This window comes from Phalacrocorax carbo, chromosome 5 (assembly GCF_963921805.1).
Source record: "Phalacrocorax carbo chromosome 5, bPhaCar2.1, whole genome shotgun sequence".
Taxonomy (NCBI): domain Eukaryota; kingdom Metazoa; phylum Chordata; class Aves; order Suliformes; family Phalacrocoracidae; genus Phalacrocorax; species Phalacrocorax carbo.
Window position 1 is genome coordinate 38,258,174 of NC_087517.1, and position 26,232 is coordinate 38,284,405.

Consider the following 26,232-nt stretch of genomic DNA (forward strand, 5'->3'; position numbering starts at 1 on the left):
CCACTGTTTCTGCAATATATCATATGAAAACACAGGCAGAAACAAAGTTGAGATGTCTACTGGTGAACACCGGGAGCACTTCAGTAGACAGTATTTCCAGTTTGGGTATCCAGTTTTAACATTTAGCTCTGATCAGGGAAATGAGCCTTCTGTGAGCTTTTTACTGTATCCTGCTTGCTACGGCATTGCAGCTCCTCTCAAGTCCCACTCAGTTTTTGCTGAATTGTGCTGCTACTTACCATATTCAATTGTTTGTCACTTTGCAGCTACAATAAGCGTATTAATGACATCAGAGAGTGCAAAGAAGCTGCTGTTTCACATGCGTAAGTCTCTTTCAAAGTTTTCCTGACAGATTTTAGTGTTGTTTTCCTTAAAGTTATAAAGACTACAAACAGGATTTGGTGAATCCTGAATTAGTTGTGCATATTCAAATGAGATGAGGTACTGACTGTTCTTTTAGATCTGAATTTGCTTAATGCGATTATCAATTTAACTTCCCAAGTTTTAGATTATTTTTCAGATTTTCAGGATGGAAGCATTTAGTTTACACTCTGGTTTCTCTTTGTCTAATTACTTAACGTGATTACAAATTAAATATAAATGTTTCAGTGGAGTCATGCAAATCACAGAGCAGGGTCAGAGAACTTGGGTTTTAAATTTAACTGTACTTCAGCAATACACAGCATTGGTCATGGGGATGCCAGTTTTAATTGAACGACATACTTTGAGATGCTGAAGTTGGTATGATATGAGCTGCCTACGCTTGGACTTAAGTGTTAGGAAAAATCAAATGTACTGTGGTTAGCATAGTGGATGATGATTCAGTTTGTTCTTTTGATGCAGTGGCTCGATGCATAGAGAGAGGCGCAAGTTTTTACGTTCTGCACTCAAAGAACTGGCTACTGTCCTGTCTGATCAGCCAGGCCTATTGGGTCCCAAGGTAATTACAGTTCTTATGTTTTGCATTTATGCAACTTTTTGTTTCTCAGTGATAATCTGACATCTGGCTTGTTGGGGGAGTGGGGGGTGGGGGGGAAGCCCACACTTTATTCTGAGAGAAAACCTACTTAGATTTTAAGATTCTTTGGTTTTAGAGACTAGTTGCCTCTTAGTATGCACAAGGTGTCCAACTGGTATATATCTACAGGCTTGTGAACAATTCTTTTTCAGGCACTTTTTGTATTTATGGCATTATCCTTTGCTCGTGATGAAATTATTTGGCTTCTTCGTCATGCAGATAATATGCCAAAGAAGAGTGCAGATGATTTCATAGATAAGTATGTTAACAGTTCTTAATGTGATACCTTAAATATTTATGGGAATTTCACAGATGAAATGCATTTAAGGGCAAGGGAATCTTGGGAAATGATGGCTATATGGAAGCATTGGGACAGTTCAGAAAATCTTTACCTGGGAATCCCAGAAACTGAAGCACATCGGTGAAAGTTTGTTCTCTCTAGCAAACGTATTTATAAAATAAACATATTTTATAAGAGTTTTATGCATCTTTTTCCTTTGAGAAAGCAAACCAAAAAAAGATTTATCATGCGCTTTCAGTGTTACTGATTTGCATTGAACAAATTAGTGGCAGGGGGAAGGAAACTGTCAAAAAGCTTGATCTGTAGATCTGTAGAATTTCTGCTGTATTGTAGCAACGCTGTCTTTTAAATCAGATAATATTTATTTATATAATACAGCATTGGTGTCGTCATGAACAAGGGAAAAATAAGAAAAGGGTTTAAGAGACTTGTGAATACGGATAGGCAAAAAGGCACTAGTTGTCTTTGAGTTGTTCTCAAGGTTATTGAACACAAGATTGAACTGAAAGTCTGTGTCAATACAGGAGTTTAAACAACAGGTGACAATGACACTCCTATTTCTACAGCTGGAGTAGGAAGACCTTGCGTTTTTTTCACTGTACTAGGTGCTAGGGAAGGAGGTCCTATAGCCTCTCTGAAACAACCTGTGCAAGTATTCATCCATCCTCGTGGTTTTAAAAAAACCAAACAAACCAACCAAAGCTAACCTAACAAAGAAGCAGTTATTGCACGTGTATTTTTTCAGATATAACCACTTTCTGAGAATTTTTTTTTTAATTGCTCAATTATAATGCTTCTTCAAAAAACAAGTGGATAGGTATGCAAGCCTTTGAGGATTACTGTGAGGGCATCCTAATTTATCTCCTGTTGAGTGGATTTTACCTTGCAGAGAAAATTATCTGTGTAAACTCATTTTACAATGTGAACAAATATTTTCATGCAGAAATTGCCTGTTAACAATAGTTCTAAAAGCAATTTATAGGAGGAAATCCCCTTGAGAAGCATTCCACTGATAGAAATGAGATTTAATATTTTGGGTGTTTCATATTTGTAAGATTTTCCTTGTCTTCTTGCCTAGACACATAGCTGAGCTAATATTCTACATGGAAGAGCTCAGAGCACATGTGAGAAAATATGGACCTGTGATGCAGAGATACTATGTACAGTATCTCTCTGGCTTTGATGCAGTGGTCTTAAACGAGCTTGTTCAGGTATGGCAAGAGTGTGGTTTTGGGTTCTCAAACGTACACTTTAAAAAGGGATTTTTGTCCAAAATGACTTTATGAAGTGCATCCTGGTTCATGGAGTTTGAAGAACATGATGGAATAAGGCAACTTAAGTTGCTGTTTAATTCTGGGATTTAGTGTTTTACTTTTGGTTGCTATATGAATACTTAAATGTTATTAAACAATGTTATGTTTGGAGTCAATGAAACGGGTACTGCCACTGAAGGAGCATTGTTGAAATTATTTTCCTTATTTAGGCTGACAAAGAAATGATAGGCTTTCTGAACTGTTTTGGTTTTATTCCCTAGTGACCACTAGATGGAGCCCAAATTTTGTGAGTAGGTCAGCTACTAAAACTTGACATGTTTGTATTTTAAGCTTTTGTTTTGTTTTGTTTTCAGAAATTACCTTCACACTTCAAGTATTATGTCAGTTACCCAAAGGCAGAACTGACATCCTTTACTTTTTATTTAAATTAACTATTTAAATAGTGTAAATATCAGTTCATATCACTGTTGTGGTAATCCTTGCTTATAACTCTATATACTTACACATTAACAGATTTGTTAGTGTGACAGAATGAAATATTTTTGAGATCTATCATCGATTCATGGGAGATGATTTCCTAGATTTGGTGAATGACTTCTAAATGCTGTACAAATGGCATGAATGTTCTGTGTTTAGATAGGATAATCCTTAGGGTAAAACTGAAATAAGATTATTACAACTAAAAATCAAGCCAAATTTTTTAAATTTATAACAGGTATCAAGCACAAGACTAGACAAACAGTTGAGTGGTAGGGTTTTTCAGACTTAGGGTTAAAATGTACGTCAGTCATAGCTGGAATTATAAGAAACTTCTGTATTGTATTATTTAGTAGAAACATGATCTTAATCAGTGGCTGAAACTGCTTTTTCATGAACCGTTGCATTTTGTAAAATTTGAAAACTTGATAGTGTGTCTTTTGGGTGCTATAAATCACTCAAATCAATATTAGTAAAAAAAAAACAAAACAAACCCAAAAAACCTGTTGAGGGAGGGTTTTATGGGAAGCAAAGCGATGCTGATGTAGGCGCCATTATATCCTGTCATGGCCAGATTTTCTGTGCAGATAGATCAGGTCAGAAAAATGTTGGATGTCTGTTGTATAACAGGAAAACGTTTGGTGTTAATTTTGTAGATGACTACAGCCTGAAAACGCATGGCCACATTTACTGACAGATTTTTTCGTTTTGAGCAGTTGTTGGTTTGCAAGCAAGCTTCTCTAGGCATTTGTCATCAACCAATGAATTAAAAAGTGAAAATTGTTAAATAACGCCTAGAAATATTCCTTTGATTAAGTTAGCTTTTGTAAATTCTTGTACATTTCAGAGTATAGCTGAAAATTGGGCATGAGTATTGACATTGTTTCTTAAACCAAGTTTGAAATAATAATAGCAACAACATTCATTTTAGAATCTTTCAGTGTGCCCAGAGGATGAATCAATCATCATGTCCTCTTTTGTAAACACGATGACTTCACTAAGTGTGAAACAAGGTAAGTTTAAATGAACTTGGAAAAATTGTGACAGAATGGTATGGATTCCTCTGGAAAGCTTCATCACTTTTTGTTTCATGCAGTCAGTAGAAGCAGATTACTTGCAGAAACTGAATTTGTTCCCTTGTTTCTCTTTCATTACAGTATCTGCTTCTTGTTGTGTGTCCATTTTCCAGGGCAGCTCTATACAGATCGAGCTTTTGAGGAATACTATTGGGACATAATCCTACCTTTCAGTTTAGAAAGTATATTAGGCACATTTTCATCTAGATATTTTAATTCCTATTAGTGTGGCTGTGCTGGATTGAAATTCTTCAGTAAAAGCATGAGGTTCAGTACCCAACTAATTCTTGAGTACTTTGGGGTTTTTTAGGAGGTCTGACATAGTATATCTGAATTCATAGTCGTTTTCCTAAAGGTTTTATGTTCTGTATTTTTCCCTGTACAGTTGAAGACGGAGAGGTATTTGACTTCAGAGGAATGAGATTAGATTGGTTTAGATTGCAGGTAAGACTTTGAAAATATGCATGACACTTTACTAACTGAGAACCAAAATGTTTAATAAATTGCTGGTCTTCTAGGTTATTCTTACACTGCAAGTGGATGACAGGCTATCTAAGAATAACGTGCTTTCTTAAAATCAAACAAATACTCAAGCAAAAAATTTGCTACGTTTTGATGTAACTTTGCATTGCACGCTTTTTGCAAATCATTCTTTGGGGTGTTTATAACAGTTCAGAAATAGAATGTGTTGAGGATGAGCAGTTTGTTGGTGGCTGTGCAGTGTGATTCAGCCTGCCCAGCCAAGAGAAGGCAGAGACTGTTCAGAGAGGAAATCAGGTTCAGCGAGATCACTCCTGTGCATTGCAATGATAGTATCTTCAATTGACTTAATAAAAAGGGGAGTACTGTTTAGACTGTAAATCAATTGTCTCAAGATTAGGTAGACATGTTGTTTTGATATTTTCCTAATATGCATTCTTTTTCTTGCTTTCCAAAACCTGATTGTTAAAGGGGGGCTTACAAGTGTATTTGTGTGTTTTGTTCAATACATTTGGTCTGCAGTTTATCTGTGAATTGGTGTCATATTCAAATGATATTTGGAAGCTTTATTGAAAGGCACTTTTCTTAAGCTATAGTGGAAAGATAAAATAGTCTATCCGCGGTATTTACACAGGTCCTACACGTAGCGTAATCAGTATTTAATCTTTATACTGGGGAATAGCAATGGCTTTTGCAAAAAAGCAGTTGTAGATATAATGTAAAACTTTGCTTGTGTCTTTTCAGGCATACACCAGTGTTTCTAAAGCTTCACTTAGTCTTGCAGACCATAGAGAACTAGGAAAAATGATGAATACAATAATTTTCCACACAAAAATGGTAGATTCTTTGGTGGAGATGTTGGTCGAAACCTCGGATCTTTCTATATTTTGGTATGTTACTAACCTGACTGTAGGAGCTGTTTATTATTTATTGTTGGGTTTGCCCTTGCAGGTGTAATTTTTAAATAGCAAACTTTTTAGGAAGATAGGCTAGTATGAGAATCAATTGGAATTTCTGGTTTCCATCAGAATTAGATAAAGTTATTTCTGAAGATCTGTCATATTCTTCAAGCAGTCAAATAATTGATCTGGGTCCATTTGCAAATTCTTCCTTGTTACATTTTTGCAAAAGGTGTAAGTTTTTGCAGTGCCTATGTGGCAGACATCAGAATAAAAATATGGTAGTAATAATAACGAGAGATGCAAATAAAATCCATAAGGAGTGAATGCAGAAGATAAACAACTTTGAAAACATGATGCAATTTTTTGTATAAATTAACTACAAATCTAACACTAATAGCATATTTTATTTGTGTGAGGTAGAGTTTATTTGCGGCAAAAGTATGTATGTATTCCATTTAAATGTCTATTTCTGATCAGTTTTTATAGTCGTGCTTTTGAGAAGATGTTTCAGCAGTGTTTGGAGCTTCCCTCTCAGTCAAGATACTCAATTGCATTCCCACTGCTTTGTACTCATTTTATGAGCTGCACCCATGAACTATGCCCAGAAGAGGTAATTTTTAAATATATTGTCTTAGTTATCTTCATCTAATTTAAAGTAGTGAGGACTAGAGCTCAACACTGCAAGAAGGCTTTTGTCTATAGCAATATAAGATTGAAGGAAGGAGAGTAGTAAAAAGGGAAGTAAAACAAGTAGGAACCTTCTGATGTGCTTCTTCACCCATAGATCCCAAAATCATCTTCTGAAGTGAGTAGTATTATCTTTGGTCTAAAGAGATGTTAAACTAAGGTACAAATATTAGATTACTTTTCTGGGGTCATTCAGGCTTAGATGCTAATAAATCCTGTATGCTTATTAAAATTTACAAGCAACAGTATTTCTTTCAAATAGTTTATAATTTCATAGTTAGAAAAAGGAAATAGGAAGTTGGCAGTTCTGTATGATTTGCTCTAAACAGTGGTTCTTCAGTAAGATTAAAAAAGAAAATCCTAAGTGATACACAGTGAAATGCTAGCATTTGTTTTGGTCAGAACTGGGTAATGCAAGCCCTCTTTGGTTAGAATTAGAAATTAAAAAATGCAGAATGTTGCTTAAAGAAATGGATCCTTTGTTAATGGAAGTAGTTTGATTCTGAGGAAATTCTTTCTCTTTTTGTTGTAATGAAATAATAAATCCTTTAGTACATTTCCTTTCCTGTGTGTCCATTGACTTTGGAATTACTCTGGGGATTAACTTAGCCAATTTTGTGTAGTGTTTATGAAAGTGGATTTTCATTCTTAACAGTACTCATCTGAAACAATTAGATAAGATGTATTGTAATATGCACCATGTCGGTTTTTCTTACTTAAACATTAAATCCTCTTCTGCTGAACTTCATCTCAATATATATCTATATCATTATTTTCCCTGTATACTTTGCTTTAAACAGCTGCAAACTCTATTTATACTAGACAACCACTATAAAGCTTCCAGGAAAGCTTTCTTTCAGGATAAGAGATGTCTTTCAGGACAATTATAGTAACAGTAAGGAATCAGTAGCCAGTGTTCACTGTGCACTACTTACTGTGAATTCAGCTGCAGCAAGCACATTTTGCCACAGCCAGCAGAACACTGAATTCAATATCTGAATTGTATGACTTGGTAACTATTATAATTTTGGAAAAATAATCTTTGCTGTACTGTGTACAATGTGTGGTAGTGTGGCTGTTAGAAAGTAAACATTAGTGGTGAAAGAATGATTTCATTGAGACAGAAGGCTATGCTTGTGCAGATCCAGTGACAAAGGAACTGAATCCAGAAATTAATGCAGTAGAGCTTCACTGTTGACTTTTTCAGCGGTATGAATGACACTGTGCTTTCTCTATAGCTTGAGTTGTGTGCTTTTTTCCCCTCTTAGATTTAGTACTGGTACAAATTAATCAAGAGGAGATTCACAGAAACCTTGAGCATTGGATGCTTTTAGGTAGATTCGTTCCAAAATTAAACATGAAAATCTAATTTTCAATATTTACTTTGACTCCTACAGAAAATGTTTTGCAAAATATAGTAAGCAAAATATTTTTAATGTTAATATGCCATTTTGACTTCAAACACTTCATGGTTCAGGTTGTTTCCAACAAAAAATAAAATCCTGGAGCTGAGACTATTAAGGACTAAAGAATTTTGATCTCTTGTACCCCAGTACTATGACTTAGTGAACCATTAACTTCAGTACAGCATGTGTGTTGTCTGAATATTGTAGGACTAACAGGAAACTGAAAATAATACTTCCTTTATTCTCCTTTTTAACAGCGACATCATATTGGAGATCGTAGTCTTTCCTTGTGTAACATGTTCTTGGATGAAATGGCTAAGCAAGCTCGAAATCTTATCACAGACATTTGCACAGAACAGTGTACGCTGAGTGATCAGGTGAGTGTGGTTGTGTCTATTCTTTTATTTCTCCTTCGAGATTTTGTAGGTTGTTCAACTTTCTGAATTTTTATGATTCTATTTTCTGTTTACCTTTTTTCACCTGTTTTGGTGAAGTTTTCTGTTTATAAAATGGAATGTGGTTTGAGGAAAACTTTTTATATTAGAATTGTGTGGTTAGTAGTTAAAGGAAGACTGTGTTATTTGTGTGATGAAGTCTCCACCTGGACCATAAAATGATTTTGTATCTCATGGCTGCTGAGAAGTTGGATTTTAATCTGGGAGGCTATTTTTTTCCTCTACTAGTTGCTGCCAAAGCATTGTGCCAAAACCATCAGTCAAGCAGTGAACAAAAAGTCAAAAAAACAGACTGGAAAGAAAGGAGAACCTGAAAGGGAGAAACCAGGAGTAGAAAGCATGAGGAAAAACAGATTGGTTGTGACAAAGTAAGCCTCTTCTATTCCTTTCACCTAGAATCCTAAGTCAAAACACATGTGTTTCACATATTGAATGCTTCATGCTTAATTTATCTGAGTAGGTTTAACTGATTGTAAATATGACAGCTTTGTAGTTTGTGAGCATGTAATACTTCTGTGGCTTGTATAGAGACTGAATTCTGTTACGTAGAGCAATAGGAATGTGTATCTCTTGAACTTACCCCCTCGGCTGTTTCCTTCCCTGAGCGGAAAGGATCCCTGTGCTGTAGCTAGGTTTCCTGTGTAGTCATCTTAATTGTTATGGAAGTGGGAGTCCAAGGAGTAGGTGGCATCTTCGATTCTGCCTGCCTTTAACACTGTTAACTAGGGGAAGTACAGGCTGGACTGGAAGTTCTTGCTGTCGAAGGGCTGTTTGCTGCCTGCAGCTACTGGGACAGAGTTGAGGCTTCAGTGCCTGTACCAACCTAGGAAGGTTTCCTTGTCAGTGGCTACAGAAAAATCGAAAGCGACAGCAAATAAATAAGTAAAAAACCTCACTTGAAAGAGGAAAACAAAGACTAATAAATACAGTTTGGGGTATAAGAGATGATAAGGGAGAAAAAGGTAGAAGATAATTGTTAGGAAAGGTCACAGGACAAGATGGTAGAGTGATAAAAGTATGAAGAGGAAGGAAGCTAAGAAAAGGAAACAATACATGTTTAGTGTTGTGGCTGGGAGTGGCTAAACACAAACACTGCTGAAAGGAAAGTTGTTTTGTGACAGTTGCAACAACCAAACATCAGAGAACTGTAAAGACTAAAGAAGTTGAGGGAGAACTTTACCTGTAGCTTACGATTCCCTTCCCCAGTATTTTTAGATTTTTAGTACCAGCTCGTAGCATGCATTACTTAAGTTGCTTAGTTCCGTCAGTAAAGAATCACCTTAAAAGAGTGTTCTTCTCGAGGAGGAAAAAAATTATGTATATGTAAAAATATGTATAGCTCTCACATAGCTGCGTGTGATGCAGATCAGTATGCAGTTGTAGGATGTGTTCTTACCCAGAATACTGTTTTTAAATAAGCGAGAAAAGTGCCTCAAAGCAGAAAAAGATGATGAAAGGAAGAATTAGAGCTGTACCTGCTCAGGAGGCGTATTCCATCCAGTGCGTGCTTTCCATGATAATACATCCTTATGTTGCATTAAATGTTTTTTTTTTAATTTCTTGTTGACTGTTCTTAAAGCCTGGACAAACTGCACACTGCACTTTCTGAGCTCTGCTTCTCAATCAATTATGTACCCAACATGGTGGTTTGGGAACACACGTTTACCCCAAGAGAATATTTAACGTCTCACCTGGAAATCCGCTTCACCAAGTAAGAAATATTGTAAAGTTAGAAGTATCCATATACAAGATAAGTCTTTGCTGATTTGGTATTGGAAATATTGTATCCTTACTACATAAAACTAGTTTTTAAAGGCAGATTGCAAAATTTGTAAGTCAAATTCTGACTAAAATGACAATTAAGTTATATGTGGAGACATACACAATTGTTAGTTCCTATTTTAAAACAAAAATATATTGAAATGAGTATCACCTATTTAACAGCCTGATCCTGCATTCCTAGTCCTGTGTATTTTGTAGGAGTCGATGACGCCTGTTTTTAGGCATTTATAAAGACTCTTCCCATTCTTCTGCGCAGTGCTGGATTGTTCTCAACTGTTTGAGTTCATTGGCTTGCTGAAAGGGAAATCTAAAAATAAGAACTCACGACCTGACAAAGCCAACTAAAAAGATACTTTAATTAGCTTCTTTCTTAAAATATTAAGAATTGCCACTTGATATTCCTGTCTGTTCCTACCTTGATCTTCCCATCATTGTTTACAGAAATAGGCAAATGGCAACTTCTGGAGCGGACATTGAATTAAAACAGCCAGCTATCCTGGTTGTATTTTATGCTAATGATTACTAATTATACATTCCATACAAGATAAAAGACTTTTACTCATCAAGACACAATACTAGGTCTCTAGAGCCCTCCGTCTCTAAAGTAAGACAAGGTGGCATAAAAGTAAAGAATACTTCATGACTTTATAAGAAGTGAACTGTAATCTTCAGGTTTATTATCCTAGACCAGTGCAGGACATGCTTGCCTCTCTTGTTTGTTTGTTTATAAACTTTGGGGAGGGTTGGCTTGTGGGCTGGGGCTGAAGCCACAGGCAGATGTCTTTCAGAGTCTACTTTCCTTTTTCTTGCCTCATGAAAGAAATGCGACTTGTTCACCAAACAGAATAAATGTTCAATTTTTCATTATTTCTCAGATATTTAAGTGGCATTTTTTCCAGAGGTTTTCAGTTTACCTTTAAATAGAGTGTTAGTGTTTGTGTTAGGTTTTTTGTTTACTGTTTTAACCTGTTCTGTTTCATGTATGATTGGACTAGACCTTATTATTACTATGCCACTTAACCTTGTAATAATACAAATTTTGAATTGGTTTTAAAACAAGAGACTGTCTCACAAGTAAACCTGTGAAAATAGGCTTATTTGCACATTTGCAAGCAACAACAAAAATGTTACTTAAACAAGCTGATGTTCTCCAGAATAACCCATCCCATTTACCTCTGATGAAGGTAGTAATCTACTGATTTCTTACCCTTTTGTTTTGTTTTGTTTTTCTGCCTTTGAAAAGTACATACCACTCAAAAACTTACAACAAGTGTTTGTTTACTAAGAAGACTTTGTTTGCTTTAAGGGCACCCTGGTACAGTTTGCTTGAGGGCCTGGTTTCAGTGAGATACTGGGTAAAGTTCATGTCCATTTATTAATTATATATTCCCTGTTAAAAGGGAATATACAGTCCTTTGTGCAGTTCTGATCTAGCTTGGAAACTAGCCTGATGTATAGGACATCCATTATTAGAAGCCTAGTTTTATTTATAGTGAGAATTTGGACAAGTCAAAGCATGTCTTACAATTTCTTTACTTTTTGATTAAAGATAGACATCACTGTGACAAAGACAATTTTTTAATGAATAAGATTCCTATTTATTTACTTAACATCTACACAAATTTTTAAAATTGTATATACAAATATAACTGAAGCTTGCCTACCAAATGATGTAAAAACATATACTTTCATCTGCGTACGAGGTGGTTGTTGAGAGGCAGTAGCTGTTGAAGGCAGACCTTCTGATAACTTTCTTGAAAATTTATTTAAAACAGTTGAAGTGTCAGTTTTCTTAGAGCATACTTTATTTTTAATATATATTGCAAAAGAGATTAGATCTTTCAAGATAACTTTGAGATTTTATTACTGCATGAGCTGTGGTAGAAGGAAGAGCGATTAAGTGGTATGGTCTGTGTCTTGCAAAATTTATGCACTCAAATACAGTTGGCATAGTTAATATCACGAGGTAATCAGATGTGCCTTTAAGCAAAGCAACACAAAATAGTTTTGCTTTGAATAATTTAGATTAATACTTAATTATAGCTACATGATTTTTTATAGATATTTCAAACTAAAACTGACAGCACTTTGGTCAAAAATTTTTGCTGTAGTTAATATGCTTTGAACACTTTAATACATCATTGCTCTTGCATTTCCCAGGAGTTTTACATTTTAAGAGACTAATTTATCTACCAAAGTAGTTGTGATGCAAGTCGTCCACATTGTGGATTGCCCTTATATATAGCAGGAGGGGAAGCTTTATTTTAAAAATAGTCAGTGAGTATTCTTACAGTCTAATGAAAGTTCTCTGGAACCATGAACACAGTTGTCATTGGCATCTAGAACTACTTTTAAAAGTGCTGGTGTAGTATATCCATCGATTAGAGTTTTACACTTGCAGATTGGAAAAGTATTCAGAGAAAAGCTTTGAATATCAAGTTATTTTTATAGCTTCTTTGTCTCTTTACTAATAAATGCAATTTATTTGTTTCCAATGTTGTTTGTTTCTAAAAGGTCAATTGTTGGAATGACTATGTATAATCAAGCAACGCAAGAGATTGCAAAGCCTTCAGAGCTGTTAACCAGTGTAAGAGCCTATATGACAGTCCTCCAGTCAATAGAAAATTATGTACAGATCGACATTACACGAGTATTTAACAATGTTCTGCTTCAGCAAACCCAGCATTTAGATAGTCATGGTGAGCCAACCATTACCAGTCTGTATACAAATTGGTAAGTAATTGAATTAACACTTGTTACAATTTTTTAAATATTTTTTTATTTAATTAAAAATCTGGAATTGGAGAAGTGTTTGAAATTTTTTGTAAGTTTCCAACTTTGCAAGTTTAATAGTACCTGTTAAGAGCACTTTAAAGTTTGCCTATTGTGAAATTCACTTTTTATGGGGAGAGACTTATAAGAAGATACAGATATCAGTTGAACTACAACAAGCTTTGCTGCCCTTTGTCACACAAGTATACTTCATCTGCATAGAGTATCTATGACACTGTCTTTTAATCTAATTTTTTTCCCCTTTCTGATAAGGTATTTGGAAACTTTGCTACGGCAAGTCAGCAATGGTCACATAGCCTATTTTCCAGCCATGAAGGCATTTGTGAATTTGCCTACAGAAAATGAATTGACATTTAATGCTGAGGAGTACTCTGACATATCAGGTAAACTTTGATGTTTCTGCTGAATGTTTGTGAGGAATAGTTATTGTATGCTTAAGTAATTGGAGTAACAGCAACTTTTAGAGTGTTCTACTAAAGACAGCATTTGTTAACCCTCAGTAGTATTTCACGTACTTGTTATTTGTGCTGCTTCTATGCCTTGAAAGGGCTTGTTTTTCCTATTTTTGGTCAAAGCAGGGTTGTTGCATTTAAGCTACAGAAGGAGTGTAATGTGTTGGTGAGTGCTGCTTCAGTTCTATTACGATACAGGTTCTCATATCTAAAATTCTATTTTGTGGTAAAATATTTTTGCAATTAAAATGCTACTGCTAGATACATGATGGGCATCAAATAACTGAAGAAGGAATGTTTGAAGTAGAACAGTTTGTTTTATTTCTCAGAAATGAGAGCCCTTTCTGAACTTCTGGGACCATATGGCATGAAGTTCCTAAGTGAAAGTCTGATGTGGCACATTTCTTCACAGGTTGCTGAGCTTAAGGTAACCTTGGGAAACTGGTGGGTGGGAAGGCGGGGGTTGTTTTCTGTTCAAGCTTCCTTTAGGATATTTAATAGCTGTGCTTCTGCATGCCATCTTCTTGAAATGATTGCATCAAACTAACTGACAAAACTGTGAAATTTACTCTTATTTTGTAGTACATCTGCACATGTAGTACATGTGTATCCCACATGCTTCAATATCTGAATGGGCACGACTTTATGCAGGCTTTGTTGATTTTGATGTTAGATACCCTAAGTTAGGAGTCAAGTCTCTTTTTATCATCAATGGGAGGAATGTTTTTCAAGATCTCCAGGTGCTTGCAAAGTGCTAACCCAAGTCTGACTCTCAAAACTTAACATGAAAATCTCAAGTGTATCTTAGTTGCCTGTAAGGATTTAACTTGTGTTAGCATCTATTGTTCAGTTTACAGGGATGGGAGACTTCAGGTCCTTTTTCTTTGTTAGTGTGCCTTGGTTTTAGACATATCTTTCTCTCTGGCTGAACAGTATCCATTTATTATAAATGTCTGTATTCTGATAAATAAACCCACTACCTACAGCAACACAAACAAAGTTGGTGCTGTGAAATAGGTTGGAAATATGGGCATCTCAAGGAAGCTAGCTGCATGTATATTCAAAACAGTGAACAATGACAGGGGAAGCACTCGGTGCCTATGTAATTAACTCTTTCTGGAAGGAGGTTTTAAGAAATTTAATAATGTGTACTCTTTCCCAGGATAGTCATACTATTAAAATGCCACTAATTGGCATATATTTGCTTTTCCTATGACTTACTCTTTTAGTGTCACTTCCAGATTTAATTCCAAGTTGTTATTACATCATCTTCAATATATTTAATTGCTAATTACAATAAGGATTCTTTTGTAACTATTCACGCATGTTGTGTTCTTAAAAATGCGCATGAATACTTAAGAGACCTAAGGAACTTTCATGGTTTTTTTAACAACAATTTATTATTATTAGCATGCCAGGCCTTTAAAAGTGTGTGTTGATATGTCCTATATTACAATTGGGAAGGTCTTGTTCTCCCTGTAAACACTGTGAATTTCGGCGCTGCCAAGTTGCTAGGATGTATGATATCCTAAAAGATTTGAAGCCTTTTATTCAGTGTCACAGCTTAAGGAGAGGGGCCGCTCATGCTTTCCCAGCTGACACAAGAGCATGAAGCAACCCTGGCCTGAGTGACCAGCCAGAGGGTGTAGTTGATTCCTTATGCCCATTCCAATTTTTGAGTTTTAGGATGAGACTTTCTAGGTGAGAATGCTATGGTTTTAAGGTTAAATTTATGTAACTCCTGGCTATGCACAAAGTGACATCTGTTACATTTCAAGTAAAACACAGCTGTAGGGCAGGTGTTTGTTGGTTGCTGCTGTCTTTGTCCACTTACTGTGGCGTTGTTGTACTTCCTCAAAGTCAGCATGGTTGATACTGTAGGTCTGTATTTTTTTAAAAAGCAACTTTAAATTGTCTCTGAGATCTGTTGTTTTCTGATACTGCTAAGGATAAGCAGAACATAATGTAGGTCCACATGCACATGGCCACATATTTGGAGGAAAAAAATAAAGTAATAAAATGTTCGTCTCTTTGGCTGAGGTGCAGTTGGCTTAGTAAGAGAGCCCTGAGAAACATCTGTGCTTGGGGGAAGTAAGCAACAAGAGGGATAGAATGGGGAAATTATTAAGAGTAGGGTTCAACATGCTTGCTTTGCTTCCCGCAGTGGGACCAGGTGTTGGTTTTATATCTGAAGTTTAAGGCTGGGGCAAGGAGGGGAAGTTTGCCTCATTGAAATAACTATTTGAACTGTATTCCAGCCTGTTCCTTTTAAATATTAAATTAATATGCTCATTATTTTTTGTAGAGCTGAAAGCTTGACTCAGTAACAATGTGCGTGGGCTATTGCCTTCAATCTTGCATTCTGGAGAGCTTTGAGGGATTTAAATTAAAATGTTACACATCTGCCAAGTTCTGATACATCGGTTGGTTTAAAATTGCCCATCTTTATTTCAGTGCAAACCAGTCTTGCTTTGGCTTTCAGCATAGAAGTACATCTCGTGTGTCTGTGTGCGTGCACATGTGCGGATGTTCTTGGAGGTTGTTAGTTTGCTACATCTTATATAGCTTCTTTCTTTCCTTGCTTCTCACTGAAGATAAGAATGAAAGTGAGAAGACTGAGTGGATTATGGATAGACTTGAGGTTATGGAAAAAGCAGGACCATGACACAATGTAATTTGAATCTGAGAGGTCTAAGCTGTTGGACAGATTTGCTTTGCACAGGTTCCTTAGCTGGGTGGGAGTAAACACCAACCACCATTTATTTCATAGCAGCATTATAGTTTAATTTGTGTTGGTTTTTTTCCTCCTCCTGTGGGCACAGGAATATTTACTCTGAAATTTAATTTCCCTGCTTGCCAGCTGCAACATTTTGTCCTGTTTTCAGTGTGGGTTGAACTATTAAAGTAGTTAGCAGAACTGTCAACAGGTGAAATGTTCCCGAATCCTTAGCAGTAGGTTCCTGCAGGTATGTCTCTTCTTAGATTTTATATGATATATCTTAAATTACGTTCGAGGCTTGTAATGGCCTATGTCTTTGATAAATAGTAATTTTTCCTGGTCTCTCCTCGTTGCTCCTTGTGTCTGTGCTGCCTAGTAAATAAGGGGGATTGGGATGCATCCACTTGAGAAATAGAACTGTTAATAATCATTTTGGAAGACCACCCCCAATCCAGAATATCTTGTTTTATTCCTCCATCTTTCAGTTCTTTCCTACCTTGATACTGTTTAGTATACAAAACACTAAATTAAGTCTTTTTTTAAAAGAAGGGAAATGCTTTCTTCATTTATGTGCACAAGCACGCAAGATACCTAAATTTTCTTAGCCGCTGGTTATCCTCTACGTAAAGAGAGACACTCATGTTTTCCATTTCTGAAATAGGCGACTTTGCATTCAAACAGCAAAAATATTTTTTGTAAGAAGTACCTATTTCTTGCTTGAAGAGAGTTTAAAAATACTACTTGGCACAACATAAGTTCCTCAGCTAGCAAGAAACCTTTTTTGGATCTGACATTTTATAGATGTGATTATGCAATCTCTGTAATTTAAATTTAAATCTGATACATATTTGGAGAATGATTTCAGGAAAGTTATTACTTTTACCCTAATGCTACAAGTTGCATGTTTGAGAGCTGTTACAAATTAGAAACAGACACACATTTTCTCTTCTTTTGGTCAAACTGACATGAAAAATATTGCACTTGAGTTTAACTGTCTCAGGCTAAGGTGTTGGGACTTGAACGAATGTTTTTATTTTATATTATAATGGAAGAAAATTTCAAGTAAACTGCACTAAGATTTAACAATCTGACTCTTACACTCTTCATTCTATTTTTCAACTTTACCAACATTTAATTTCTAATCCTTACAGCATAACTAACGAAAGGAGCAACCAAAAATAATGGATTACTTTGTGAATCTACATTTTTATTGATATGTGTATACTTTTCTTATAAAGAGCTGAATAGCATGAAGAGCTACTGTCTGGTTTCTACTGAGTTTCATTCCCTTGTTTTAAGAAGTTATACACATTGCTGAATATAAGAAGCACGTTCCAAGGGGTACCTCATCTTCTGCTTTTTCATTCAGAGCTAGTCTTTGTGTGGAGTGGTGCCTGCTGGTAACACTGATATTGTAGTTTCATTAAGAAAAAAGTGGATATATCTGTATTCCATAAGTTTAGTTCCCTCTCTGCCAGACTGAAATATCCTAAACTGTGCATTTATCCTATTAACATACAGAAATCTATAGCTGACCTGAATCCTTGCTTCTTTTTAGAAACTTGTGGTGGAGAACGTTGAAGTTCTAACACAAATGAGGACCAGCTTTGACAAGCCAGACCAGATGGCAGCACTGTTTAAAAGATTATCATGTGGGTAACTAGCAAAGTCCTACTAAATATACACAATTTTATCTTAATCTTTGTAAAGAAAATGAGAAAAAATAATTTCTCTGTATTAAGTATACAGAAGCAGCAAGATGTATTTGAGCTCGTATAAACTGATGCACCTTTTCAAAATAAATTTTCCAGTCTTCTCATGTATGGGCAAAATGAGATTTCAGTGTTAATTACTGCATGGGCACTATAGTATTGAAAGGCTTTGAGCATCTTTTCTCTTCAGGGATGATAACGCATAGCTATAACAACCAGGTGCGTAGCTGTAGAAAAGAAAACACAGGTGTTTCACACGTTTCTGATTTGATTCCATCACAGTGTAAGTTATATGCATTCTTGGGAAGGATTTTTACATGTGACTAACGTAGGTAATTATTTTCAAAAAAATCATTATTATAAAGAGACATTTTTGGCCTCAGGAAAACACAGAACTAGTGTTAGCATCCAGATTTGTCAGCGGTGTTAATGGGGTTAATTTCACGAAGTGGTTAACAGGATATGTTTTCTACTGAAAACCCGTTGTCAACTCAGCTATAAAAACCTGCTTAAGCAGTGTTTATTTTGGCTCTTCTAAGGAATGCCATTGTTTGTGTCTTGTGTTTTTCAGTATTTTGTTAAAGTTTTCTCTTTTTTAAAGAATTGAGCTTATAAATATCAACAGGTTCTTGTTCACTATGTTTTTGTTTCTCTTCAGCTGTTGACAGTGTTTTGAAGAGAATGACGATTATTGGTGTTATCTTGTCTTTTCGGTCCTTGGCCCAGGAAGCACTTAGAGATGTAAGAAATAACCGAATATCTTCCAAATAATTTTTATTTAATTTAATGGGATTATATGGTATTTGAAGCTTCACTGTTTAGAAGTGCTACCTCTTAAAAGGTTGGCATGTGGGTAAAATGGCAATACTCAGTCATAACTGAAGTTTGAATTGCAAGTTGGTGGGGGATCGGCTTTTTAAGTACTGTTCAGAGAAATGTTTTACTAAAACATACAGGTTTTAGTTTGAGCGTGCCTCTCAATGTTTTCTGTTCAGTACATTTTTGAAAGCTTTCATTTCACTTTGTTTGCAAGCAGCTGGATTTTCAGTTTATTAGGCTGTAATTCATATGCATAGAATAAAAATTTATTCTAAAAAAAATAAGTCCAGTGAAATAATAGTAGCGTCTAAGTGATCATAAACATGGCAAGTATTTTCTCTCATTTTGTATGTGTTTCTGTCTCTTAGGTCTTATCCTACCACATTCCTTTCCTTGTAAGTTCCATCGAGGACTTTAAAGATCACATTCCAAGAGAGACTGACATGAAGGTAATGTTTGTCCCAACGGGTGATGGAGTCATTTTTGGAGCTTACTGAAAATATGTAAGAGGCAAGACATTCATGCTTAGTGTGAAGAATCCAGTATCAAACACCATTTTTTTCTGAAGAGCTAAACAGTTGTGCATTGGCAGCCTCCTAATGTACTGAAGAAAAAAACCCAGACAACTGATAGGATAAGCATAAGTGTCTATCTGCCAGTGGTCACATTTGAGAATTTTCATGGAAAGAATTAAGAACAAAATTTTGATCAAGTGTTAAAACATGGCTAAGAAATAAAGGGATGAATATTGAGCTGCCTCATAGAGTGAAAACAAAATATTTCTCTGTGTACATAGTTGGAGTTCTATGCATGTAATAGCTACAGGTCTGATTTTGACCTTAAATTGAAAATTCTTGTGAACCCAGTGTCTGAAATGCTTGGGAAAAAAGTTAGCAGCTTAAATAGGGTGCCTTGCTTCTGAATGGTAGTATGTTTCTATCCAAAAACCCTTGTCAGTATATCACGTGGTTTCTGGACACAAACGCACAGCAGCTGCAGCCTAGGTGGTTTTTTTAGTCTCTCATTGCAGCTTGGAGCCTACAAAGGTTTGCAGTCTTCTTAATGGTATTGTGGCAATTTGATTTGCAGAAAATTCGTAGTGAGATATACGTTGTGCAACTCTTCACTGTTGCAGAAACAATTCTTAGGAATTTGCTCTTGAGCGAAGTATGGGTTTTGAGGGCCGGAATACTTTGTTATTCCTGAACTTGATGTTTACATTTTGCCATTTACTCTTGAGGAAAGAAACTTAAGTTCTGTTGTCTATGAAGATTCACTAAATTAAAAAAAAATCCTTTTCCTTTTTAGAAGTATATTAGAAGAACAGTTCAGAGTCCATTATGGTGGGCCTCATGATTTCAGAAGACAGTGTAGCAGTCTGTCTGAAAATGAGTCAGAGATTGCATGAAGGATATGATAAATTACTGAAATTTCACAAGTATGCTATTTCGCTGCAAAGTATAATCATACGCTCTCTGCAACTTGCAATGCTGATAAACCAGACATGAATGTTTGATGTCCCAGAAAACTTTGAAATTGATACCACAATAGGGGGAGTTCTGTGAAAATGCTATGGAAAATTACCTTCAAGGATACTGGCTTATGATAAATTACATTGAAATGATGCAAGTTCCCTTTGCACCTCTCAAGAAGAGCCTTTCTAAAATTCTCACCTATAGTTACAGAGACAATCATCGATCACCAAAGTATCATGTTCCATTGGGTGTTGGACTCGATGACCTTTAAAGGTCCCTTCCAACCTAAACCATTCTATGATTATTGAACTTGAGGAATCGGCATACAGGAGACAGGTCCCTTCCAACCTAAACCATTCTATGATTCTATGATTATTGAACTTGAGGTATCGGCATACAGGAGACATGAGAAGGGAAGTTCACTGCTTACTTTGCCTGACCTTTTCAGAAAGCATCTTACAGCCCCTGGTATCAAAGGGGTCCTGAAAAAATAGGGTAGTCTTAAGGCTGCAACAGTAATCATTGAAGACAGTATTTTACGATTGATATTTTTAAGCTGATGATAACAGATCATTTTAAACATCTCAGTGGATCTCTAAAGACATCACTGAACTCATTTGTGTCAGCAGGTACAAGAAAGCATAGTACTTGCTGCTTCTCTTCTGGAAGTCACTGGAGTAATTTGGAGTTCCTGGAATAATTGGATGGCAAGAAAAAAACTATCTACTGCTAAATAAAACGATGCTGAGGACTGTTCTCTGGCTCATGCCATGTAGCACCTAGTTGCCTAATATTTGGTTGCTCCCGCTGTAGTTCTGCTGTGATTCTTAAATACACCTATTTTGTGTGTGTCTTTTTTTCTAGTTCAAAGCGTCTAAAATAAACTGAGTGCTGTGGTACAGTCCATCAGGCTGGTGTTTGCGTGATACCAACTGCAGACGTTGCGTTTTGTGGTGTGGCGTGATGCCATGTAGGCTTGCTTGAGAGTACATAGCTTGCCTGGATAACGTTGGAGGTCTGTGCATGGAGAAGGAGCCAGACCTGTGTAGTCTTGTCCATAGTGCCTGCTGGGAATACTGGGAACTCTGACATGTGCTACCTGTAACTCTGCCAGAGCTTTGTCTTGAAAACAACTTGTTGGAAGGGCCAGAACTTGTGCTATGAGCCTGCTAACAAATAAGCCCTGTGGACAATCAGCAGCTTGCTGTCTGAGCTTTCTCCTGGCCGTGTCACATACGGCAGTGCAATGGCAGACAAAAAAGGCTTCTTCTGGACAATAAAGCAGACTACTTTTTCTCAAATGAAGGCATGTCGACAGATCTTTACATGGCTTTGTACAACTGGTTGGGACAGTTGTCCAATTGGGCATATTTTAGGATAGAACAACATAGTAATTTCCTATGTACAGAATTTACCAAACAAAGCATAAATAGCTTTAAAGCTGTTGATGAAATAAGTACTTGTTATGAAATGTTATTTTAGTATCCATGAAACTTATGATTTGGGGTGACTGGCAAAACGGGGGTTTGTTCTCCTTTTATTTGGTTGGTTGTTTTTTTAAAATATTAAATTGTTGGGATGTGTATACAGGATTTTAGAAACAAGCTTGCATTTCTTCCACTGTTGCACCTTAACCAATGTATTGTGAACCAGCTCCCATCCAGATACTCTGGTAATCCTTCTGATGCAGGACTGTATTCAAATGAATATCATATGTCCTGCTGACAGCATAGAATCACAGAATCGTTAAGGTTGGAAAAGACCCTTAATATCATCGAGTCCAACCGCTAACCTATCACTGCCAAGTCCACCACTAAAAAATATCCTCGAGCACCACATCCACCCTTCTTTTAAATACCTCCAGGGATGGAGAGTCAACTACCTCCCTGGGCAGCCTGTTCCAATGCCTGACAACCCTTTGGTTGAAGAAGTTTTTCCTAATGTCCAACCTAAACTTCCCCTGGCGCAGCTTGAGGCCATTTCCACTCACATAGCTTGGTGTGAAGAAAATTGTATGCTTTTCGTATCAGAACTTGCCCTGAGGTAGCCAGGCTGGAGCACGTGAATAAGGATAATCTGCACAACATCCCTGGCTTGCAGCTGGGCAACTATGTGTGAGAATTTATGGGCAAAGTATAACACTTCTCAAATGTTAATAGCAGTAAGACACGTTGCTGGCATTTCCAGTGGCCCTTTATGTCTGGTATAAACCTGCTTTTGCAGAGATGCATCTGAACTACAGCTTCAGATACTTAGTTCTTATCTTTCCCCAGTTTACATTTTGGACAGTGTTGAAAGTTTGCTAATGGCAATAAAAGATACAGCCTGGGACAGGATGGAAAATGGAATACCTTTCAAGATGTTCTTAGTTCCTCCAAGTGTTAGGGCTACTTAGAGCCTAATTCTTGGCACTTGGAATCACTGGTCATTGAATCTATATCAAATTTGACGGATGTAAGATTTCTTTTCTGCCTTACTCTAGTATTTCACCAGATCGTCACTTTTGGCTTTTATTTTGAAATGCTATATTTGCATATGCATATGTAGGTATGCATATGGATAAGTATCATAGCTGTTACTTTAGATATGGTAGAGAAAATCTGTTAGTTTCTTTTGAACAGTAAAGAAAGATGTAGAAACAGCTAATTGGAAGTCAGGATGTTTGCTTTGGAGGTAATGTAGAAAAGTATACAAGCTTTGTTTGGCTGGACAAAAAGAAATTATAATCTAGCACACAAAGTACTGACCCAGCTGTTCAATGTAGGTTAGAAACAAACAAAAATCTAGAGTCTCTTTATCTTGTTTGAGCCAAGTCTCTGAAATTCCTTAGTGCTTTAGACTCTAATACGAACATTTTAAACGTGACAGCAAAACTGTGCTTCATCTTGTTTTCACAAAAAGCATTCATTGTTGTCTTTTGTTGTAATTATCTTTCTTGTGGTCATCAGGTGGCAATGAATGTATATGAACTGTCATCAGCTGCTGGATTGCCTTGTGAGATTGATCCTGCCTTGGTCGTAGCACTGTCTTCCCAAAAATCAGGTAGGAAGTTATAACTTAAAAGATACAAGTGAAAATAAGAAAATAGGTGAGCAAAAGAAGAAATGCAACCAGGCATGGAAGTGTTTAAGGTGCTAGGAGTTCGATGAACTTCCTAAATGGCATAAGAACACGAATTATTTGTGCCTGCTGCCTACTGATGTATTGGCTTGAGATCTTTTCAACCACATATGAATTAAGTTGTTGACCTAGAAAAGGGTAACGAGTAGATGTTGGAGGAGTTTAATGGCTAATGGTGAAAACTGCTGTAATTTGAGGACAATGAAAGTAGGACTCTGTTGTGAACAACTACAGACATGATCAGTTCAGTTGTACAGGTCCGTAACAAATCTGTGTCACGTAAGTAGGCGTTTGGAGCTGACACACCAGCTGAATGCACTTTGTGAATTTCACAACATTGTGTTACTGGTGTGTTATACAAGTGTTAACGTGGAGCTTCCAAGGGGAAACATGTAAAATAAACATGTTAATGTTCTAACATGTATAGTGTTTCCTCTTATTTGCAGCACCACTGTCTTAAGTGTTTCAGTTTTGTTTGCACTGGCAGGTTTGAAGGCATGAATTAAGACTCAAGTGCTTTTTGCCAGTCTTCAGTTTTGTTCCTCATTTTCCTTACTGAGCATTTTATTGCTTTTTTAGCCTGTGTGTAATGGACAGTTAAAGTTATAATCAGATCACTAGTATTTTAAATGCTACCCATGTTGGTTTTTCTTGCTTTAATAGTAGTTAGCTTGGGAGGGGAAAATACAACTAATTCCAAGGTGCATTTTAATATTCAAACTTAAGTGTCAACCGTGATTTCTTTGTATACCTTAAAAAAATTAAAAAGGGCATTTGTTTTACATCCATTATGTGTATAATATATGTAGGTATCTCTTTGGAAGATAGCTAGTATCTGAAATGGCATTTTAAATAGATTCTTCTCATTGGGGTGCAGATGTGAAATATTTAAGCTTGGTGAACAAAACAGAGAATTCCTTATATTTTCATGGTTGGTTAGGATCTTGTATTTTGATTCTTACCTTTGCAGTTTGAAATATTTTCCTTTTAGTAATTCAGTTTGTAATTCAGGTAAGTACTGTATTTCACTGACTGTTGTCTTTTTTTAAACTAATCTCATGCTAATGTGTGGTGATGCTGCTATTTTTGAGTGCAAGAGAAGCTCTCCTCACCTCAGAGCAATAACTGGATTTTCACCAGCATGTAAAAATACTATTCTGCTCAGCATATTGAATTCTTAAGAACTAAATGGTTGGAAGTGATAGGGTGGCAGCGGCTTGCCTTCATTCTTGTAGATAACAAACTGGGTGTTTTGAAACTACACCCTGTGTCTTTTGGCAAGACTGACATAGTGTTCCTCCTGTCACGATATGAACATTGAGTTTGTTGTTGGGTTTAAATTTCAGTTTGGTCAAACATTTCATATTTGAAGCTACCTGCAGTTGAAAGGAAATATTTTAAGATTACTTCTTTAATTAAAGAATATTGGCTTTGTTTTTAGAAAACATTAGTCCAGAAGAAGAATATAAAATTGCCTGCCTTCTCATGGTCTTCGTGGCAGTCTCCTTGCCGACTTTGGCTAGTAATGTGATGTCTCAGTATAGCCCCGCCATTGAAGGTAACGTAAAGTCAGCTAAACATTTGCTGTGAATGCTTTCTTCATAATAGTCCTGGTAGTTTCTGTAATACTTTTGCTTTAAATAGTAATTTATGTTTTGCAGGGAACAAAATTAAAAAACAGCCCTAATCCAGGAACGTTCTTCTGAAAGTTACTTTAGACAGCATTTACTTAACTCCTGTTTGAGATAAATTTTGCTGTGAAAAATGTGTCTTCTACTTGAGTATTTTAGGAGAAGTTTGGGTACTGTAGGGGGCAGTCTCGTCCTAGTATGTGGAATTGCCAGAGCACACATTCTGCATTAATTAGTGTGAGACTCAGTATGTAATTGTATAGATGTTTTGGTAATCTTTACATTGGCTTTGGGCCACTCATACAAAGTGTGTTTTCTATATTTAATATGCTGTTAATATCACTAAGCATAAAATTTTGAAAACAGAGTCTGGAAGGTGTCAGCTGTGAACAGAATTAAATCCTATGCAGTAGTTTTCTTTTTTTTAAAATAAGTTATCAAAATCTTTGCTTCAAGGAAATTCTTTGCATGTAATCCACAAAGAAAAAAAAGTTCTCTTTCAGACAGTTAAGTTGAAAAAATAAAAAAGACTTGACAAAACTGTCCCAACACACACAAAAGTCACCTTTCAGTTGTTCAAGCTATTTCCTTTGACATGTGTAGCATGGCTCACATAAAAGACCACATTTATTCAGTTGACAGTTGGACTTGATAATCCTAGAGGTCTTTTCCAACTTTTATGATTCTGCATCCATTTACAGGGTACAGTGTGGTTTTTTCTTTTTTCTTTTTTTTTTTTAAGTTGCCTTATTTTTAACCTGGGAAAATTTAACTCACAAAGAATGTCTAAACTGACTTCTGAAAACTTAAAGTACTAGGAAAAGACTAAAAATTCTGAAAGCCTTCTGTATCACTTAGTATAGTATGCAGATCACATTTTTTGAGACCTGAGATTGTTGTTTTAAATTGGGTTAATTAATGTTTTCTTCAGTTTTGAGAGATTAAGGATTTGTTAACTCTAGTTTCCTTTTAAACAGATAGCGTACCCTTTGGCCAGTTGTGAAAAAGTTGGATAAATCTCTAACGCAATGAGTAGAACTTGAACATTGATTTGAAAAGTTATAGATTTTAAAGTTAACAGCTTTTTCTGATGAATAGGGAGAACAATCTGTAACCTGCAGAGAATATTGGCAAGAGCAGGGAATATCAAATGTGATTGGTGAGGGGCACGAGTAGAAACTTCCTTGTTGCAGGACAATCAAGCTGCTTCTTTTAACTCAGTCCAAATGAACTTGCTTATGCGTGTTTAAGACCACATCTCTTAAACACTACTTGCTTCTAGTTTTGTAAAAGAAACCCTCTGGAAGCCCTGTCTCATTCGAAAGCACCATACCTGCTGTGGAATCTCAAAACTTTGTACTGCTTGCCAGGGGGGTAGTATTAAAAGTTTTTAACAGTTGTTATATTCATATTCACCCCTCTGTAAATTTATTTCTAAGAACGTGAGTCAGGCTGGCTAGAGTTTCTCTAGCAGGGTAGAGCTCATGCAGGTTTGCCTTCCGCACACTCCCCTCTCTTCCAAAGACTCTCTTAGTCCTCAGGGTCTTAGCAGGATGAAACAACAGATAATTCTGTCTTCTGCCTGTTTTATATCATGTAGCTTAAATATTCCAGTTCCTGTGAATTCATTTACATTCAGTAACTCTTAACATG

At 36.2% G+C, this 26,232-nt stretch overlaps 1 protein-coding gene across 3 annotated transcripts in view; it reads left to right on the forward strand.

The window, feature by feature from the left end:
* The window catches only part of NCKAP1 (NCK associated protein 1), a 61,743-nt gene that overhangs the window by 28,844 nt on the left and 6,667 nt on the right, over positions 1-26,232 (forward strand). For all 3 annotated transcript variants that reach the window (XM_064452084.1, XM_064452085.1, XM_064452086.1), the window contains exons 10-28: positions 267-323; positions 844-940; positions 1,171-1,277; positions 2,398-2,530; positions 4,002-4,083; positions 4,532-4,590; positions 5,371-5,516; positions 6,006-6,138; positions 7,879-7,998; positions 8,305-8,444; positions 9,656-9,787; positions 12,373-12,591; positions 12,904-13,034; positions 13,433-13,530; positions 17,381-17,474; positions 18,193-18,275; positions 18,722-18,802; positions 22,777-22,870; positions 24,390-24,506. In XM_064452084.1, the coding sequence (XP_064308154.1) occupies positions 267-323; positions 844-940; positions 1,171-1,277; positions 2,398-2,530; positions 4,002-4,083; positions 4,532-4,590; positions 5,371-5,516; positions 6,006-6,138; positions 7,879-7,998; positions 8,305-8,444; positions 9,656-9,787; positions 12,373-12,591; positions 12,904-13,034; positions 13,433-13,530; positions 17,381-17,474; positions 18,193-18,275; positions 18,722-18,802; positions 22,777-22,870; positions 24,390-24,506 (2,123 nt within the window). The remainder of the gene's footprint in view (positions 1-266; positions 324-843; positions 941-1,170; positions 1,278-2,397; positions 2,531-4,001; positions 4,084-4,531; positions 4,591-5,370; positions 5,517-6,005; positions 6,139-7,878; positions 7,999-8,304; positions 8,445-9,655; positions 9,788-12,372; positions 12,592-12,903; positions 13,035-13,432; positions 13,531-17,380; positions 17,475-18,192; positions 18,276-18,721; positions 18,803-22,776; positions 22,871-24,389; positions 24,507-26,232) is intronic.